The 20,640-nt window shown below is 44.1% G+C and overlaps 1 protein-coding gene across 1 annotated transcript in view; it reads left to right on the top strand.

The window, feature by feature from the left end:
* Positions 1-20,640, top strand: part of LOC145349289 (lysine-specific demethylase 3A-like) — a 69,435-nt gene that overhangs the window by 16,749 nt on the left and 32,046 nt on the right. The window contains exons 6-12 of the mRNA XM_080197826.1: positions 597-693; positions 4,310-4,851; positions 9,064-9,221; positions 10,521-11,251; positions 12,747-12,948; positions 14,064-14,278; positions 20,203-20,355. Of these exons, the coding sequence (XP_080053952.1) occupies positions 597-693; positions 4,310-4,851; positions 9,064-9,221; positions 10,521-11,251; positions 12,747-12,948; positions 14,064-14,278; positions 20,203-20,355 (2,098 nt within the window). The remainder of the gene's footprint in view (positions 1-596; positions 694-4,309; positions 4,852-9,063; positions 9,222-10,520; positions 11,252-12,746; positions 12,949-14,063; positions 14,279-20,202; positions 20,356-20,640) is intronic.

The following is a 20,640-nucleotide window of genomic DNA, read 5'->3' as shown; positions in this document are numbered from 1 at the left end:
TGTACCCTGCTGCCCAGAGTGATTGGATGATTTCATTTGGACTCTTTATAATTATAAACAGGGTTTTATTGTTGTGAGATTAAAGTGTTGAGGTTAAGGAATATCCTTGGAGAAAGTTGTTAAGCTAAACTTAAATGCTAAGCTTGATGATAAGAGCAAGATACTGAGGAGGCTGGAATCGGAAACAAAAACAGAAAATGCTGGAAAATCTCAGCAGGTCTGACAGCTACAGTGGAAAGAGAATAGAACCAACGATAACCTTTCATCCAGACTTTCAACGTTGGCTCTATTCTGTCTCCACAAATGCTGTTGGACTGGCTGAGATTTCCCAGCACTTCCTGTTTTTGTTGGCTATGCATGGTGGCTGCTCATTGACATCAAAGATAACACATTCAATTATATTGCTTCATGAACCTGTACTGAATTTGTATACCTTGTATTTTAAACAATACTGCCTGATTCCCTAAGCCCCTAACTTCCAAGACTGAGTAGCATTCGGCTGTTTATCACTCTTGCAGTAGACGGTCTGTTTTGAGAATTCTAATGTGAGCTTTCCCTGGAGAATTTAAGTAGCTTTTTTTTTTGAACTATTGCAGTTTCCAGAGAAGCAAATAGTTGACCCTGCTCTGATACACATGGCTTTCCTTCATAATGAAGATATTGAGGCACTGACCAATGATGGAATGGAATTTGGTGAGTGGCATTTCCAGTTCATTCTTTTGTTTTTGCTATTAACCCATCTCTCGTGTTGGTAATTCTGGATGACTTGGGGTATTTTATGTCTCCATGTTCTTCCTACCAAAATGCATCAGCTTGTATTTCTCCACATTGAATTTCACCTGCCACCTACCTGTTCACTCCACCAACTTGTCTCTATCCTTTAGAAGTTCTGCATTGTCCTCTTCATTAGTTGAAATACACAGCAGTGTGCATGATATCAAATTGGAAGAAGGTGATTTGTTCCAAACCCATTACTGCTGAGAGTTATCTTGACCCACATATTGCAGGAACATGGAATTCTGCAGTATGGCCCTTCTCCCTTGCATTTCAGCTTGAATTTTTTTTAACCCTGTAACTATAACATAACAATCTGTGGAGAAAGCAACGAGGTATCTGGGAGAGTTGATGAATGAGCAACAGCGTATGCTCCTAGCCAATGAATGTTAAGAATTGAGAAACAAACATAGGAGCAATGCAGAAGGTCAGAGAGTTAATTCCAGTCAAACCAAGTTTGCAAAGAGAAGGTAAAGAGATGGCAAGCAAGATTGGATTAAGAGAGAGAGATAAAACAAAAGCAAGTTAGGAAATATAAGAAAAGAAATTAAAATCCAGGAAGCTCTTAAAAAATGAAGAATAGATACCATTCAAATGAATACAGTAGTAGAGTTGTGGAGAGCTCTCAGCAAATTGTGACAATGTGTAGTTCACTATGTAACCTTTAATCCCCTATATTTACTGGCTGATTAGTGTATTTATAATAGTAGCCATGCTGTGATTTTTTCCAGCAATATTTGAATTAATGACAAAATCATTGCAAAGTTAACCAGTCAATGCTTAATCTTGGCATCCTTAGTTTCCTTCATATTTTTCCTGTGTTTCCAAGGGGAATATATGTGTAGAGCAGCGAATCAGAAGCAGTGTAGACAATGGCCAATAACACATTGCAAAGCTAATTCTGAACATCACAGATGAGCCACCATGCGATGGCAGCCATGGGAAAATCATGTAAAGGATCTGCAAAGATAACTTTTCTTATGATTTATGATTAATTATGGGAGTAGATGAAAAGGAGCACTTGCAGCAATATTTTGCATTTATGTAAGTAACAAAAATCCCAGAGTGCTGTAGAATGCCTTCTGAAAGTCCATGTGCACCACATCAACGGAAGTACCCTTGCCGACCCTCTCTATTACCTCCTGGATAAAATTCCAGCAGTTTGTTAAATATGTGAAAGAATCCCATGATTTTTTTTCGAAGATCATTCTCTTGACTCTTCCACTGTTGATCAATTGTCTAACTGCTTATCAACATCCAATATGAGATGAGTTAAGATATCCCGCAATTAACTGTTGGTAAGATTGATGCTAATGTTTTTAGTCCCCACGTGAAACCCTGTTTTCTAGCTACTGACTCCATCCCTCTTCCTTGCACTCTACAATCTGTGTCTTAACTTGCACAAAGTCCCCTTCACCTGTGTTCACTGATCTACATTGAACATAAGAACACAAGAACATAAGAAATAGGAGCAGGAGTAGGCCATCTAGCCCTTCGAGCCTGCCCCGCCATTCAATAAGATCATGGCTGATCTGTTGTGGCTCAGTTCCACTTTCCCGCCCTCTCCCCATAACCCTTAATCCCCTCTCTTATCAAGAACCCATCAACCCGCTTCTTAAAAATATTTAGCGAGGCAGCCTCCACCACTTCAACGGGCAGAGAATTCCAGAGATTCACCACCCTTTGAGTGAAGAAGTTCCTCCTCAACTCCGTTCTAAACCGCCTCCCCTTTATCTTGAGGCTGTGCCCCCTAGTCCTACTGTCTTTTTTGAGCGGGAAGAGTCTCTCCACCTCTATCCTATCCATCCCATTCATCATCTTATACGTCTCAATGAGATCTCCCCTCATTCTTCTAAACTCTAACGAGTACAAGCCTAGTTTATTCAGCCTCTCCTCATAGCTCAATCCCCTCAACTCCGGTACCAGCCTAGTAAACCTCCTCTGCACTCCCTCCAGGGCCAAAATATCCTTGCGCAGGTGCGGCGCCCAAAACTGCACACAGTACTCCAGCTGCGGCCTCACCAATGCCCTATACAGCTGCAGCAAGACCTCCCTACTTTTATATTCAATCCCCCTCGCTATGAAGGCCAGCATCCCATTCGCCTTCCTGACCACCTGCTGCACCTGCAAGCTGGGTTTTTGCGACTCATGCACAAGGACCCCGAGGTCCCTCTGCACCGTCGCCTGCTGCAGTTTTTCGCCACGTAAGTAATAGTCCTTCCTACCATTCTTCCCACCAAAGTGGACCACCTCACACTTGCCAACATTAAATTCCATTTGCCATTTCCTGGCCCATTCGCCCAGCCTATCTAGATCCTTCTGCAGACTCTCCACACCCTCCGCACAATTTGCCTTTCCCCCAATCTTGGTGTCATCAGCAAATTTCGACACCCTGCACTCGGTTCCCTCCTCCAGATCATCGATATAAATGGTAAATAGCTGAGGCCCCAGCACCGACCCCCGGGGCACCCCACTAGTCACCAACCGCCAATCCGAATAGCACCCATTGACCCCCACTCTCTGCCTCCTATTTGACAACTCCTGGTAAAGGAGTGTCTTAATTTTAAAATGTTTGTTCTTGTCCTTATTCCCTTTTTCTGTAATCTTCTCCAGCCTTTCTACCATCTAAAATACCTATGCCCATCAAATTCTGGATTCCCTCTCAACCGTTCCATCACTGGTAGTTGCACCTTCAGTTGCCTCAGACTCAATCTTTGGAATTTCCTCCTTGTTCCTCTCTGCCCTTTTACCCTGCTTTTTTTTTCTTTAAGCTACTTCTTAAAATCCAAAAATAACCTGTATATTGTATAGTCTGATGTTATGCCTGGTTTTACATTGGGTGCCAATGTGCAGGACCATTATAACATTGGTCTCACATACTGCATCCACTTGTACCTCACAATTTGAAAACTGGTTCTGTGCGCTAGAAGACACTAATTTGCATGTCGATTCTTCTTTCATATCTCTGTGAAACGTCTTTGGCATGGTTTACTAAAGACTCTATTGTCAACTCAGAGTGGTGGTGGTGTTTCAAACTGAAATGGGAGTGGTGGGTAACTAGAGCTCACACTACTCAGCATCCTACCTTAGAGAATAGTTGGAGTGCCAGCATAAAAAAGTTGGTAAGTGACCATATTTTTGGGTCACTGCTGCTGCGTTAACTCCTGGCAGATAAATTGGGACCAGGGAGTCCAAGCCAAGAGTAGATTTCAGGAGAAAGCTGCATTGGAAGTTGAGGAATAATCAGGGCAGTCTTTGGGTACTTCATCAGTCTTCATTGTGAAGTCTCCCATTCTGCTGTTGTTCATTTCTCCAGTATAAATTCGCAACCATGTCTTTATTGAAAAGCTGATGTAAACTGGGCTGGGAAGTCTTTGGGAAGCCCATTTGCGACATTAAACAAAGTATACAGTGTCCTTACTTGAGCAGATATTGTTACTGATGAGCATTGCACTGCTGTGTGACACTGCAGCAATAGTACACGACAGATTACAATTCCAACTTCCCCCTTTAACTTCAGTTATGTTATTTGCAGATAAGTCCGTAAAAGCTTGCTGTACAAAACGAAAGGCGACCGATGGCCACAGTGACAGTGGAGTGAAGAGAACAAAGTGCATTACGTTGGCCGAGAAGAAAGAACACAACCCTGAAGTGGCTGAGCGAAGTAAGGACCAATGCAGTAATGAGCAGTCGCCCCCCTCAAATCCAGAAAAATTAACAGGATATGATGATATGAAAGTGCAGCAGTTCCTCGAATCCAGAACCTGCCCTCTAAACAGACTCCTTACAAAGGAAGGTATTGAAAATGTGAAGGTTGCAGATCCTCAAAAACCAAAGCCTTCGCTTGGGTTTGGTGGAAGTTGGAATAGTTTTAACCATGTTTTCTCAACCTGGGCGACTGACAATGGAAGAACGTTGGTGGTCAAAGACAAACCTCTGTCGGGGACTAACCTGTTGACGCCCCATCGAGCCGCGGGTCCATTACAGTGTCCAGAGTCTGTTTCTCCTAGTCTTCAGAAACCCGAACGTTCTTTGATGCAGTCCAGCAAAGAATCAACCACTTGCTCTTCTTTTGAAGTAAGGCTTATTTCACTTAATATTCTTCTTAGTGGTGTTTTATTCTGATAAGAATTTTTTTTGCAGATTGTCCATGATCAGCTTCAGTGCAAGTTGTCAGTGAAGAGCTGAAATGAGCACTGTTAAATGAATTGGGTGATATGAGTACACAGTCCTGGTCTCCATATTGTAGAGAGCATTAGAGAAGGTGAAAAAACTAAGATTCACAAGCATTATACTAGACCGGTGAGGAAATGCCAAAAGGCTGAATAGGCTGCAGATCTTTATCTAGAAAACAAAATGCTGAAAATTATCCAAGGGATTTGATCAGGTAGAGGCAGAGAAGATGTTCCCAATCATGGGGAGGACAAAGGGGACAAATCATAGGTGTTATGAATATAAGATAGCCAACAGCAAAACCAGTAGGGTGGCACAGTGGTTTGTAATGCTGTCTCACAGCACCAGGGACCCAAATTCGATTCTAGCTTTGGGTGACTGTGTGGAGTTTGCACATTCTCCCATGTCTGCATGGGTTTCCTCCAGGAGCTCCGGTTTCCTCCCAGAGTCCAAAGGTGTGTAAGTTTGTTGGATTGGCAATGCTAAATTGGCTCTTAGTGTCCCAAGTTGTGTAGGTTCGGGGAATTAACCATGGTAAATTGTGTGAGCTAACGGGTTAGGTGGGGGGGAGAGACGCTGGATAAAATACTCTGTCAGAGAGTTGGTGCATACTCGATGGGCCAAACGGCCTGTTCTGCACTGTAGGGATTCAATGATTCTAGTGAATTTAGGAGAAACCTCTTTGGTCAGAGAATGGTAAGAATATGGGGCAGTGCCCTCAAGTGTGTTGGGAATCAGACCAGAAACTGTAAGGTATAGTATGCAGTTAGCCTTAATCCCAACCTTTACATTTGATTTTTGGCAATAGGGTGAGCACAAGGTGTTTCACTCTGGGTATGATTTAAGTGACCCACGAGGAAGCTTTTATCAAAACAAAGTTTATTTAGCTTATGAGGAGAGATTAAATAGACTGGGCCTGTACTCGTTGGAGTTTAGAAGGCTGAGGGGTTTTTTTTTTAAGAAACTTACAAGATAATGAAGGGGCTAGATAGGGTAGAGGTAGAGAGATTCTTTCTGCTTAGAACCAGAGGGCACAGCCTCAAAATAAGTGGGGGGGGGGGGGGCAGTTTAGAACAGAGTTGAGGAGGAATTTCTTTACTCAAAGGGTGGTGAATCTCTGGAATTCTCTGCCCATTGAAGTGGTGGAGGCTGCCTTGCTGAATATGTTTTAAGTCACAGTTAGATAGATTTCTGATAGGGGAATTAAGGGTTATGGGGAGAAGGTGGGAAAGTGGAACTGATCCACTTCAGATCAGCCATGATCTTATTGAATGGCGGGGCAGGCTCGAAGGGCTAGATGGCCTACTCCTGCTCCTATTTCTTATGTTCTTAAGTGCACAGTTAGAACATAACAAAAAGAATTAGTACAATGCTTGCTATCTCTTGTTCCAATCTAAAGCAATATCCTCATAGACATGTACTCTTCTTCAGAATTAGTTTGCATAAAAGAAACCAAGTAAGCTCATATGGTGCTAGATTTCCAGCCTTTAACACTTCTGAACAGAGCCCCAAATAGCAGTTTGCAGAGAAGGATAAATCCACAAACAGCAGAACTTCAGAAAATAAAACATAAATCTGGAGACTGGGAGCTCCCAGAGACTAAGAGAAAAGTAGTGCCCTCTCTCAGCTCAAAAGCAGCATTGGGTGGTACAGTGGTTAGCACTGCTGGCTCACAGCACCGTGGACCCAGGCACAATTTCTGCCTCAGGTCGTTCGTTATCTGTGTGGAGTTTGCACATTCTTCCCTTAGCTGCGTGGGTTTCCTTCCGGTATTTTGGTTTCCTCCCACACTCCAAAGATGTGCAGGTTAGGTTGATTAGCCATGTTAAATTGCTCCTTAGTGTCATGGGGGACTAGGAAGGTAAATATGTGAGCGTTACGGGGATAGGACCTGGGTGGGAATGTTGTTGGTGCAGGCTTGATGGCCCACGTGGTGTCCTTCTGCACTGTAGATTTTATGATTCTATCTAACCTTGAATTCGCTGTACAAACCTAGCTGCATTCAGTCATATGAGCTTTCCAGTCAATCAACCTAACCAAGTCCTATTCTGCAAAACCCCTGAGGAAATCTCAAAATTAGCAACCCTGCATTAGTCCAGATTAAAATGAACATAAGAAATAGGAGCAGGAGTAGGCCATCTAGCCCTTCGAGCCTGCCCCCGCCATTCAACAAGATCATGGCTGATCTGAAGTGGATCAGTTCCACTTTCCTGCTTTCTCCCCATAACCCTTAATTCCCTTGTCTGTCAGAAACCTATCTACCCGTGACTTAAATATATTTAGCGAGGCAGCCTCCACCACTTCAATGGGCAGAGAATTCCAGAGACTCATCACCCTTTGAGTGAAGAAGTTCCTCCACAACTCCAATCTAAACTGCAGCCCCCCCCACCCCCCCGCAACCTTATTTTGAGGTTGTGCCCTCTAGTTCTGAAAATTGTACATTATAGCAATTAAGATCAATTATGCTACTGCAGTAACAATACAAGATGCTGGTCACAGACAAAACAACCCCAATAATAACCAAAACAGATCCGACACAAACACGACCAAAATACATTTCTTGAAGGCGCAATATCGTTGTGCGTGTAGTTGATGTGAATAGGGCAAATGCATTTCAGGGGGAAGCTAGATAAATATAAGGGGCAAAGGAATTCGAGCACATGCTGATGGGGTTAACAACAACTACTTTGTATTTGTATAGCACTTTTTAAATGTAATAAACCATTTCCAGGTTTTGAAGGAATATTTGAAAAGTAAAAGAAGAGCTGATGAGGTTTAGGGAGGAAATTCATGGACAGGCTACCAGTGGTGGAACAATTAAAATCAGCGAGATCAGATTGAAACCCTGCAACCCTCGAGAGATATCTGCAAACCTCTCAATAGGGAAAGGGACGATGGGGTGGAGGGGTTAGAAGGCAAGAAACTTTACAATTGAGGCATTGCTTGCCAGGGAGCCAGTGTAGATTAGTGAGTGCAGGGTTGAGGGTGAATTGCAAGTAAGGACACAGGCAGCAATGCGGTGGATGTCTTTCGGTCTGCAGGGGTTAAAACGTGCTTGGGCAGATAGAATGAAGATGATGAGGAGAAGGAGGGCTGGTAAAGATGGTTGGATGAAATTATACATTCTGTGTAACCTAATATGTGGACCAGATGATTTAACATAACACTTTCTTCATCTCTGAAACTTCTCCTTGGTGCTTCAGGAGAGTAAACTGTAACATTTTCCCTCTTCCAACCTGCCCAGCAAACAGAAAATCACCACACCTGATCTGATCATAGAAGTTTGCAGCATGGAAACAGACCCTTCGGCCCAACTTATCCATGCTGCCCCCTTTTTAACCATTAAGCTAGTCCCAGTTGCCTGCATTTGGCCCATATCCCTCTATACCCACCCTACCCATGTAACTGTCTAAATGCTTTTTAAAAGACAAAATTGTGCCCACCTCAAGTACTACCTCTGGCAACTTGTTCCAGACACTCACCACCGTCTGTGTGAAAAAATTGCCCCCCGGACCCTTTTGTATCTCTCTTCTCTCACCTTAAACCTACGTTCTTTAGTTTCAGACTCCCCTAGCTTTGGAAAAAGATATTGACTATCTAGCTGATCTATGTCCTTCATTATTTTACAAAGCTCTATAAGATCACCCCTCAGCCTTCTATGCTCCAGAGGAAAATGTCCCAGTCTATCCAGTCTCTAGGTGTAACTCAAGCCATCAAATCCCTGTAGCATCCTCGTAAACCTTTTCTGTATTCTTTCCAGTTTAATAATATCCTTTCTATAATAGGGTGACCAGAACTGTACACCTGCTTACTGTAACTTGGTAACGTTGAATTCAGTAGGTATGTGTTTTACAGGTTGGGGAGTTGGAAGAAATACTTCAACCTGATCAAATCAAAAATGGTCAGGGTATAGTTGATGGAATTAAAGGATCTTGCACGTTTTTCACTTCTCCCACGAATGAGAGGGGACTTGTTCCCGTTTCCCTAGGATGCTCACGATTGTTTGTGATGTTGAATGTGCTGATTTCTCAGTGTGTCTTCCGAAGGGTGAGGTGGTGTCTTTGACTGAAGTTGTTGCCAGGTTAATGTTGACCTGTTGCCTTGCTCCTGCTGTAGGTTTCCAGGACGATTCGTGCAGCTCAGTTTGTTCACTCAACTTTGGGTGACATGCTGCTGGGCAGCACTGCTACCACCCCCGAGAGCAAAGACTCGAGACAGACGACCCCGCCACCTGCCAATTCCCCTCCAGCCATTACTGCAGTGGTACCCCAAGGGTAAGTGGTCTGATTAAAACTGTAGGCCAAGTTGACACAAAGTGCGTTTAACTTGGGTGGGAGGGATCACAAGCTTCCAGAGCGCTGCTCCTTCACTCACCTGATGAACGAGCAGTGCTCCGAAAGCCAATTGATTCCAAATAAACCCGTTGGACTCTAACCTGGTGTTGTGAGACTTCTAACTGTGCCCACCCTAGTCCAACGTTGACATCTCCACATCAAACCTAATCTCAATGTTAGCCTGATGCCTTCACAGCCACAGTAGAATCCATTCTGAAGGAACCTTTTTTCTATGAAATCATCGGGAAACATTTTCATTCTCAATTGTTCTATTTTGGATTTTTTTTTTAATCACAGTTGAGATGCAGATGAGCAGAATTGCAGACTTTTGTGTAAGCACATTTTTCCCTCTTGACAGAGCTCTGCAAAGCTAGCACCATATCAATGTATCAAGTCCGTCTCAGTCCAAATGGGCATTAGTCTCTACTAGAACCACTGGTATATCACTATCTTTAGACATTCCTTTCTCTATTTATTTTCTTCTCTCCTTCTGAGGGAGCCAAATCTGTGTAACTATAGTGAAATGTACATTTCTTGACTTAAGGGAATGTGAAGTTGAGGCCATGGTTGGACCAGCCATAATCTTGTTGAACGGCAACGGAGTAGACTCGAGGGGCTGAGTGGCCTACTCCTGCTTTAGGAGGTTCACCAGGATATGTTGCCTGGACTCGAGGGCGTTGACTATGAGGAGAGGTTGAATAAACCGGGATTGTTTTCGCTGGAAAGATGGAGGCTGAGGGGAGACCTGATAGAGGCCTACAAAATTATGAGGCATAGACAGGATAGTCAGAGACATTTTCCTATGGTGGAAGTGACAAATACAACGAGGCACAAGTTCAGGGTGAGAAGGGGAAAGTTTTTAAAGGAAATGTGAGGGGAAAGTTTTTCATGCAGAGAGTGGTGGGTGCCCGGATTGCGTTGCCAGAGGAGGTGGTGGAAGCAGGCACATTAACAATATTTAAGAGGCATTTGGATGGGTACATGAATAGGGAAGAAATAAAGGGATACGGACTAAGGGCAGAAGATTTTTTTTTAGTTTAGTTAGGGCATCATGATCAGCACAGGCTTGGAGGGCCAAAGGGCCTGTTCTTGTGCTGTACTGTTCTATGTTCTTTGCTTCTAATTTTAATGTATGTTCATACAATCGTGAAACCAATTAAATGCAGTTGTGCTGTAGGCCAGTGTTTCATGTGTCTGCGGTGTTGATATTTGGCAGTGTTGTCTTTTTTTTCTCTGTAGGACTGTTGAACAGGAAAGATTGGGAGAAGTGCTGAGTGAAAAGCAGTGTACTCCAGTAAGCAACAGCAATGCTAACCCCATCTGTCCAGATTCCAATAGGTCAGCATTATTTGTAGAAGATCACCATAAACCACCTTCTGTGGGGGGCCTCTCCAATGCTGGTGGTCTGGACAAGCGTGAGTCATGGCCAGGTTTTTCCAGTAACTGCCCTGTGACCACTTCACCAACACAGATGGCTAGAAATGGACTGCCTGAAAGATGCGAGAAGGAGAAATCCCTTCAACAAGAGAAGGGGGCGAGCTTTCTGGCGACTGATCCTTCAAACTGCCAGGTGTTGCTTCCTGCTGCAAACATCAAGGCAGGTGTGACGACTGGCATTCAGTCCCATTCACCCCCCACGTTTAACCTGTCCAGTGGCTTTTCAGTCAGCCCGTGTGGTCAGCCCCCTGCCCTGTCATTGGGCCTTTCTGAGCACTCAGAGGCAAAACATGCCAAGGGTTTACTGGCAGATTCTCGGCTACATATCGACGGCAATGAGAGTGATTCAGAAAGTACAGCGAGTGACTTGAGCTGCTCCTCTGGCATGAGTTCAGAACTAGGATTTGAACCCCTGAGCCCAAAAAGTTTGAAGAATTCGCCGTTTCACAAGACCTGGTCTCCGAATCAGAGGCACAAAGGGGAAGGAGGTGACCTGCTGAGCAAACCTGTCTTCAAAGGGAGAAGAGGCAGAGGTGAGTAATTAATTGTTGGGTAAAATATGTTTTAGACAAACGAGAACATTCTCACCTTTTGAACCTGTTGTGCCATTTGGTAGGATGATGGCTGATGTATGACCTAATTACGTTTATCCGCTTTTGCCTCCCCTTCCTTAACTGAAGATATTAACAAATCTGGCAACCTCGGATATAAAATTCACAACTGACTTGGCGTCAGTTTCCATTTCTGGAGCAGTCGCAAGTTTCTACTACCCTTTGTGACTCCTGAAAAGACCAGCTTATTTTTAGGTTATTGCTCTCCAATCCAAGACCCCCCAAAACATTGGAAGTACTTTTCCTCTATCTATCCCATCTGTTCCCCTTCATGGGCCGCACTGCTACTTCACAGTGCCAGGGACCTGGGTTCAATTCCCGGCTTTGGGTCACTGTTCTGTGCAGAGTCTACACCTTGTCTGCGTGGGTTTCCTCCCACAGTCCAAAAGCTGCGCTGGTTAGGGTGCATTGGCCTTGCTAAATTTTCCCTCGGAGTACCCAAACAGGCGGTGGAGTGTGGTGACTAGGGGATTTTCACAGTGACTTCATTGCAGTGTTAATGTAAGCCTACTTATGACACTAATTTAAAAAAAAGACTTAAATTCCAAGAAATATAACTGATTTTGTGTAATCGCGTGTTTATACAGGATACAATAATTTAACCCTTAGAGTGCTGACACACCCTTTGACAATTCGAATGATCCTAACTTTTGTCGATACTTTCCCTTGAGTTCGCAACTGTTTTGTAAGTGGTTCCACACACCAAAGCTTCAAGCTATCACTTTGCGGGTAGTATTGACTTGGGCGTTTCTTTGCTTTGCTGTCAATAATCAAATGCTTTCGAGGTCAATTGCAGCACTGTCGTGTAACGCAGCTGCCAGTGGCTCGTGAAACACTGGTGAGGACTTAGAGTCTCCTTTGCTTGTGTGGCCTGGTCCAATATGTTACTGAGTCACTGGGTGAGTCCCGTGCCCTAACTATTACATCCTTTGTTCTGATTCGGCTTTTAAATAATTTCGGACAGCAATGGACGGTACATGGCGGAGCAGGCTCAAAGGGCCAAATGGCTCCCTCTTGCTCCTATGTTTCTATATACAGCAGCTGGGTAATGGGTAACTTAATAGGGTTCTGTGGTAGGGGCTGTATTTAATATTCACTATCTGCGTATTTGTGGCTCTATTGGGCTGTTTGCTAAATGGATTAGTGAGGGAAAGGGATTGCAGGGGGGCTGGTGTCGAGGTGGCGTCACCTGGTGTGAGGCAGAGATGATCCCGGGATGTAACCACGTGGTGTCTGGGTTCAGCCGGACCAATTTCCGAAGGATTGGGAGGAGTGTTAAATGTTTGTTTATTTAGCCGAAAGGCTGCCTTGGTGCATAAACCAAGCTCAGGTTGGTAGGGGCAGTGAAACACTGCCATTCAGGTGTGCCTGCTATCTAATGAGACTTCCTGCTCACGGGTGTTGCTGTGTTTTGTAGCTGATGTCTCCCAGTCGGTGCTGAACGATGCTCAGAAAGTCCGGGCTTTGCAGCAGAGCGGCGAGTCCTTCCTGCAAGACGGCTCCTGTATTAACATTGCTCCCCACCTGCACAAGTGCAGAGAATGTCGCTTGGCCAGTTACCACCGGTACCGAGACGAGGCCGACTCCACTGTCTTCTGCAGGTTCTTCCACTTCAGAAAGTGAGCATTGGCTTTTCTAACGAACCGAAAGATGTATAATTTCTCACCTTTCTGCTGCTTCACTGTGTTAACCCATTAACTTGACCCAGGTGTGTTTCTCACTGCAGTTGGATGTCCGGTTGGACGTCTGCACCTGACAAACTCCTATCATGTGGTGCGTTTAACCGTAGAGAGCACAAAACTTTCTGGTTCACCTGCTGAACTCTGTCCCACCAGCTGGATTCGCTGTGGGCACCATAATTAGCTCCCGGTTGTAGTCACACAACCAATGAGAAGTATTGCAGATCAGCGGGTATTATTTCTGCTCAAATAATCTGGCCGCATGACAAATGGCCACCTGACTTACGGTCCCATTGCACAGCTTCAAGAGAAGGGCTCAGGTGGTCATTTTGGACCTGTTTTCAATGGAAGGTAACCTGCGGTGAATGGTTATCCTGGGTGCTATTTAAAAGAAAGACTTGGGGAAGGGCTCTCTGATTTCAGCCATTCCCGCCCCTGCTTTTGGCAAGAATGGAGAATTTGGCGCTCAGCCAAAACTCCATTCGTTGCAGCGGCACTGGAGAATCCCAGCCCGGACAAGGGCAGAAGTTTTGGTGCTGTCCTCACAAACTAAGGCTTTCAGAACTTTTAAATGTACAACTAAATTTCATCTCTGCTCGTCTTCTGAAGTCACTTGCTTCCTCCGTTTGAGATGCAGAATAGAAATCTTCTAATTCAGCGTGATCACTTTTGGACATTTGTGATAAAATATAATTTCAAATAGATGAGGGGGGATATGGATTGAGAAATATGCTTTGCTCAGACATAATCTGGAAAAGCATTGCCTGAACTGCTGGGAATCAGTTTCAATAGTAACTTTCAATGGGGAATTGGAGATGGATTGAAAAGGAAAATATTTGGGAGGTGGGAGGGGAAATAAGCCAGGAGAATGGACTAATTGATCAGTCTTATCAGAAAACTGGCCTGGGCGCAGTGGGCTAAATGGCTTCCTTCTGCTCAACAATTTGCCTGAACATTTGCAAATATTGTATCCTTCCCCCGGTTGGAGGCTGGCTCGTTTCCTATTATTGCAAAGTGGCAGTTCGATTTAAGTTTCAATAACTTTGTCATTACAGGTTGCATTTTAACAAACATGGAGTGCTGCGTGCTGAGGGGTTCCTCAGCCCGAACCAGTGCGACCCGGAAGCCTTGCGATTGTGGATGCCCTCTGATGGTAACGTTGAGGGTTTGGACCTGGATACCTCCAAGTACATTCTGGCTAATATTGGAGACCACTTCTGCCAATTGGTTATGTCTGAAAAAGAAGCGCTGAAGTTGGTGGAACCTTGCAGTAAGTATTCATGACATTGTTTGGCACTCTTAATTTGTGTAATTGGTTTGAAGCCAGATATGATTTCAAACACATCTGAATTAGAAGAATACCATTGGGTTGCAAAGAAACAAAAGAGGGTTCTGAAAGAAATGGCGGAGGTTATAGTGGATGCCTTGGTGGTTATTTTCCAGACGTCGCTGGATTCCGGGGAAGTGCCGGAGGATTGGAAAGCGGGTAATGTTACGCCGTTGTTTAAGAAGGGTGCCAGGCAAAAGGCGGGGAATTATGGGCCGGTTAGTTTAACGTCTGTGGTAGGTAAAATGTTAGAATCCGTCATTAAGGAGGAAATTGCGAGGCATCTTGAAGGGAATTGCTTGATAGAGCAGACGCAGCACGGTTTCATTAAAGGGAAGTCGTGTCTGACAAATTTACTGGAGTTCTATGAGGATGTGTCTAGGGCGGTGGATAGAGGAGAGCCGGTGGATGTGGTCTTTCTGGATTTTCAGAAGGCGTTTGACAAAGTACCTCACAAGAGGTTATTACAGAAGATCGAGGGACATGGAGTTGGGGGTAGGGTGTTAGCGTGGATAGAGGATTGGTTGTCAAATAGGAGGCAGAGAGTGGGGGTCAACGGGTGCTATTCGGATTGGCGGGTGGTGACTAGTGGAGTGCCCCAGGGGTCGGTGCTGGGGCCTCAGCTTTTTACCATTTATATAGATGATCTGGAGGAGGGAACCGAGTGTAGGGTGTCGAAATTTGCTGATGACACCAAGATTGGGGGAACGGCAAATTGTGCGGAGGGTGTGGAGAGTCTGCAGAAGGATCTAGATAGGCTGGGTGAATGGGCCAGGAAATGGCAAATGGAATTTAATGTTGGCAAGTGTGAGGTGGTTCACTTTGGTAGGAATAATGGTAGGAAGGACTATTACTTACGTGGCGAAAAACTGCAGCAGGCGACGGTGCAGTGGGACCTCGGAGTCCTTGTGCATGAGTCGCAAAAACCCAGCTTGCAGGTGCAGCATGTGGTCAGGAAGGCGAATGGGATGCTGGCCTTCATAGCGAGGGGGATTGAATATAAAAGTAGGGAGGTCTTGCTGCAGCTGTATAGGGCATTGGTGAGGCCGCAGCTGGAGTACTGTGTGCAGTTTTGGGCGCCGCACCTGCGCAAAGATATTTTGGCCTTGGAGGGAGTGCAGAGGAGGTTTACTAGGCTGATACCGGAGTTGAGGGGGTTGAGCTATGAGGAGAGGCTGAATAAACTAGGCTTGTACTCGTTAGAGTTTAGAAGAATGAGGGGAGATCTCATTGAGATGTATAAGATGATGAATGGGATGGATAGGATAGAGGTGGAGAGACTCTTCCCGCTCAAAAAAGACAGTAGGACTAGGGGGCACAGCCTCAAGATAAAGGGGGGGGGGGGGTTTAGAATGGAGTTGAGGAGGAACTTCTTCACTCAAAGGGTGGTGAATCTCTGGAATTCTCTGCCCGTTGAAGTGGTGGAGGCTGCCTCGCTAAGTATTTTTAAGACGCGGGTTGATGGGTTTTTGATAAGAGAGGGGATTAAGGGTTATGGGGAGAGGGCAGGAAAGTGGAACTGAGCCACGACAGATCAGCCATGATCTTATTGAATGGCAGGGCAGGCTCGAAGGGCTAGATGGCCTACTCCTGCTCCTATTTCTTATGTTCTTAACTCAAATCAGTTCAACAGATCTCATACCAATCTTTTATATTCGCTACAGAAAGCTATTGATGAATGAAAATCTAATTTAGTCAGACTTTACATAGAAGTTACAAGATTCAAGCAGGTACCATCCATGCAAGCAAATAATTGTAATCACGTTATCTATCCTGTGCCTGTATCCCTTCATTCCTATGCCATAGACCTTTGTGTCTTGAGCACTAACCATGCAACTGTCCATAACCTCACAGTTGAATGGGATACAGAGTGAATCAATGTTATACCCTCTCTGAAGCGTCAATATTTGCCTATAATAAGGAGCCCATTGCTGCATGCGATACTATGAGACTGTATCAAGGTTTTACATAGACTTTTTTTTCTCCTATTCTACCCTTACTCAAATTTCAAATTGGAATTTTAGTATCAGTTCACACTTGTTGACATCAAATTCATCTGCCACTTTTTAGCCTATTTCACCCATCTTTCAATCTTGATGTATCATTCATATACCCAACTGAACACAGTTGGTTGCAGAACTGAACCAAGGATGCGCGGGTTAGGTGGATTGGCCATGCTAAATTGTCTGGGGGAGCGAGAGAAGGTAAAATGCATAGGTAATGGGGATAGGGCCTGGATGGGATTGTGGTCAGTGCAGACTCGATGGGTGGAATGGCCTCCTTCTGCACTGTAGGATTCAGTGACTCTGTGGGCCACCACCATCCTCCTATTCCATCCCAGATCCTGGAAAAGCTACCTTTAACTTTGACTCAGTATGTTGTTACCCTTTTTTAAAATTTTAATCCGGTGCCACTCCTTATTCCTCTTTAGAAACAATGGCTTCGGTCTTCCCAATATTTAATTGGAGGAATTTATTCTTGTAACTTTCCCATCTGCGATCCTGTCAGAGGCTTTCCCTCAATCTGTTAAGCAGCAGTGAGAAAGGGAGAGTTGGGGTTGAACATCTAGTGCACCATAAAAGAACTCGTTCCTCCTGTCAACAGTTGCTGCACTTGGTATAACGCCTAGCTGTGTGAGGTGAACCCAAAACTCTAATTTAGTTCTTTAACACAAAGTTAAATGATTCAGAGAGCGAGGATATGTTACATGTGCGATGTATGTGTAACATATGTTAAGGGGAGGTGATGGCCTAGTGGTATTGTCACTAGACTATTAATCCAGAAACTCAGCTAATGTTTTGGGGACCCGGGTTCGAATCCTGCCACCCCAGATGGTGGAATTTGAATTAAAACAAGTCTGGAATGAAGAATCTCCACTGATGACCATGAAAACCTTATCAATTGTCAGGAAAAACCCATCTCGTTCACTAATGTCCTTTAGGGAAGGAAATCTGCCATCCTCACCTGGTCTGGCCTACATGTGACTCCAGACCCACAACTATGTGGTTGACTCTCTGAACAAGGACAGTTAGGGATGGGCAATAAATGCTGGCCAATGATGTCCCTGTCCCATGAATGAATAAAAATAATTTAAAAACGTGCCATACTGTAACCTAGAAGAAGCTGGATTCCTTTGGTCCTCTGATCCGCACTGTGGAGAGAGTGGGTGTGCGTCCCCGGTGCATCTGGTAGGTTTTGAGCTGAACGTTATTTTAGAATTGTTATCCAAAAAAATGCGAATTTAGACTATGTTGCAACTTCTTCCATCAACAGATACACCAGCCTGTCATGGGGCACTGCTACACTATAGGAACCATTTGCTGACAGCATGATTGCAGCAAACAGTTGGTGCATTTGATGTTAAGATCCCAGTTGAACATGTTTGACTCGAGTTAAATGTACCCTGGAAGTCATGAACTAATTGGCTGATTTGATTTATTATTGTCACATGAATTGGGGGGGGACAGTGAAAAGTATTGTTTCCTACGCAATACACAGACAACATACCATAGAGTATATAGAGGGGAAGGGAAAAAGAGTGCAGAATATAGTGTTACAGTCACAGCTAGCATCTAGAGAAAGGTCTTACCTTTATATATGGTAGGTCCATTCAAAAGTCTGATGGCAGCAGGGAAAAAGCTGTTCTTGAGTCGGCTGGTGTGTGATCTCAGACTTTTGTATTGTTTTCCCGATGGAAGAAGGTAGAAGACAGAATGTCTGGGATACGTAGGGTCCTTGATTATGCTGGCTGCTTTTCTGAGGCAGTTATCTGAATCAATGATTAGGAGGCTGGTTTGTGAGTTGGACTGGGCTACGTTCACAACCCTTTGTAGTTTCTTGCACACTCGGCTGTTACTCTTTCAAGGTTTAGAAAAGAGTAGATTGGCTTGTTCTTTATTGTGAAATACCTAGTTCAGTCGAACTCTTTAAAATGTGACTTTTTAACCAGGTTGCTGCTAAAATCAGGTTGGTGCGATTATACCTTGAGGTGGTTTTGCATTTCTTGTTTTCAGTGCAGATATTAACTGACTCCCCCATCAATTGGAAATGGAGGCTTGCTAAACGAACACTGTGTATCTACTTTCACCATAGAGGAAGAGGATAAAATATTGGGTGGTGTAATAAGGGATATTAAAATAAGCCGGCAATGGAGATTTATGGATTTAATATAACTGAAGAAATAAAATTGTGGTAATGGAGAAAATAATAAGACTTAAGACAGACAAAATTGCCAGGACTGGATACTTTCCATCCCATTCCATCCCACCCAAATAAACGAGCGTGGAAATTATAGTTGCACTTCAGAATTTTCCCAAAGCCTCCTTTATTCATGAATTTGCCTCTTTTGGATTGTAAAATATTATAACTGTCACTCTATTACTGAAGGGAGAGTGAGAAACCAGGTGATGATGGGCCTGCTGGTTTATCATCAGCTATGAGGAAGTCTCTGAAATCCTAGCTGCAGAGGGAGAGTACCTGAGCAATTGGATGTGTATCAGCGTGGAATTGTGAAGGGTAGATCTGGATAATATAATTGAATATTTTTCAGGTGGTCACTAAATTGCTAGATAGGGGAATGTGCATGGATGTTGTCTATGTGGATTTCCAGGAGGTGTTTAGTAAAGTTCCGTGCACCATTATTAACAAAATTGAAAAGCAATGGATAGGAGGTAAAGTTGGTGTTAAGGATTTGTCATTGATTGTCAAGTTGGAGGCAGGGATAAAAGGAATATCTGATTGGCAGGACATATTAAAGTGGAGACCGGTACTGTGGCTCTGCATTTCACCATGCGTATTAATGACTTGGATAAAGTTTCATGTCACCCGCAAACTGGAAAATGTTACTTTTGGTTCCCTCATCTGTTGGTGTATATTGTGAATAGCTGGGACCCGAGCACTGATCCCTGTTGGATTCTACCTGCTACTTCAGAGAAGACCCATTTATACCCACAGTCCAATCCATCTACATTTCCATGGCTGCCTCCTTTTCAAAGGAGCATGGAAGAAGACTTGAGTGAAAAGGCAAAACTGTAGCACGTGGTGTTCAGTGTGAGGTTTATGCTTTTTTTCCCGATGTGGGAAAGATGGATCGGAATATTTTGAATGTGGGAAAAATATTACTTCGGAAGGAGACCAGTCAGCCCTTCAAGCTTATTCCATCAATCAGTTAGATCTTGACTGATTCATACTGTTGCTGCCTCCTTGGCTTCATTTAATTCTGAACTGTAAAACCAGAATTTATTTTCAATAATGCAAACTTTTCTTTCAGTGATGCAGCACATTTTTGCTTTAATTCTAATTCGGATGGAGGAAAGTTCAGCTTTTGAGTCGTTTGGGACCTGAATCCCACATAACTTGTTTTTAAAATGTTCTGAAAACTTCATAAACCCCCTTTCTTCACCCTCTGAGCAAACAAACAAGTGATTTACTAGGATTCGTCAGTGACATCCACGTAGGTGTTTGGAAAAAATAAAGGCAAAAGGCTGTTGCTGATTTAGAATTGAAAACTTGGAGAGAGAAAATCTATTTAATTCTTGGAATTTGCTCAAGTTAAGAGGAAGTAAATCGATGCTAGCGCCTTGTTGCACTAATAAAGTAAACAGGGTTGAGTCACAATTAAATTGCCTCCTCCGTTCAGTGAAAGGTGGTTCCTATTCCTAGGACAGTGAGAGAGCGATTTATGATGAACTGGTTTTGTGAAGGCTGTTGATCAAGTAATTAAGTTTGAGGCGTACGGTCTTTGATTTTAAAAATGTAAAATGTTCTGTAAACGCTCTTTTTTTGTTACCATCTCTACTGCATAGACATTGAAACAACAAGCGGGAAAAAGGATCTTTGTTCAATCCTTGTCTGTCTGTCTCTTTTAGAAAAGATCGCATGGAAGCGAGCGGTCCGAGGTATTCGAGAAATGTGTGATGCCTGCGAGACAACCCTCTTCAACATCCACTGGGTGTGTCCCAAGTGTGGTTTTGGAGTCTGCCTCGACTGCTACAAGATGAAGAAGATCAGTCCACAGCAAGGTGAGCTGCGCAGCTGAACTGGCCTGTAACCGTCGGATCCCTACAATGCAGAAGGAGGTCGTTCAGCCCATCAAGTCTGCACCAACAACAATCCCACCCAGGTCCTATCACCATAACCCCATGTATTTGCCCTGCTAGCTCCCCGACACTAAGGGGCAGTTTAGCATAAACCCATCTAACCTGCACATCTTCACATAGCTAACTTCCCTCCTGGAACACATACCCTGTATTAGTGCAGCATTCTTCACTGTGTCCCTGACCCGTGACCATGGAATCGAGCGGTGG

The sequence above is a fragment of the Carcharhinus amblyrhynchos genome, chromosome 1 (genome assembly GCF_965287045.1).
Source record: "Carcharhinus amblyrhynchos chromosome 1, sCarAmb.v2.hapA, whole genome shotgun sequence".
Classification (NCBI taxonomy): domain Eukaryota; kingdom Metazoa; phylum Chordata; class Chondrichthyes; order Carcharhiniformes; family Carcharhinidae; genus Carcharhinus; species Carcharhinus amblyrhynchos.
Note: the sequence above shows the minus strand (reverse complement) of the source record. Positions and strands in the feature narration are given on the sequence as shown.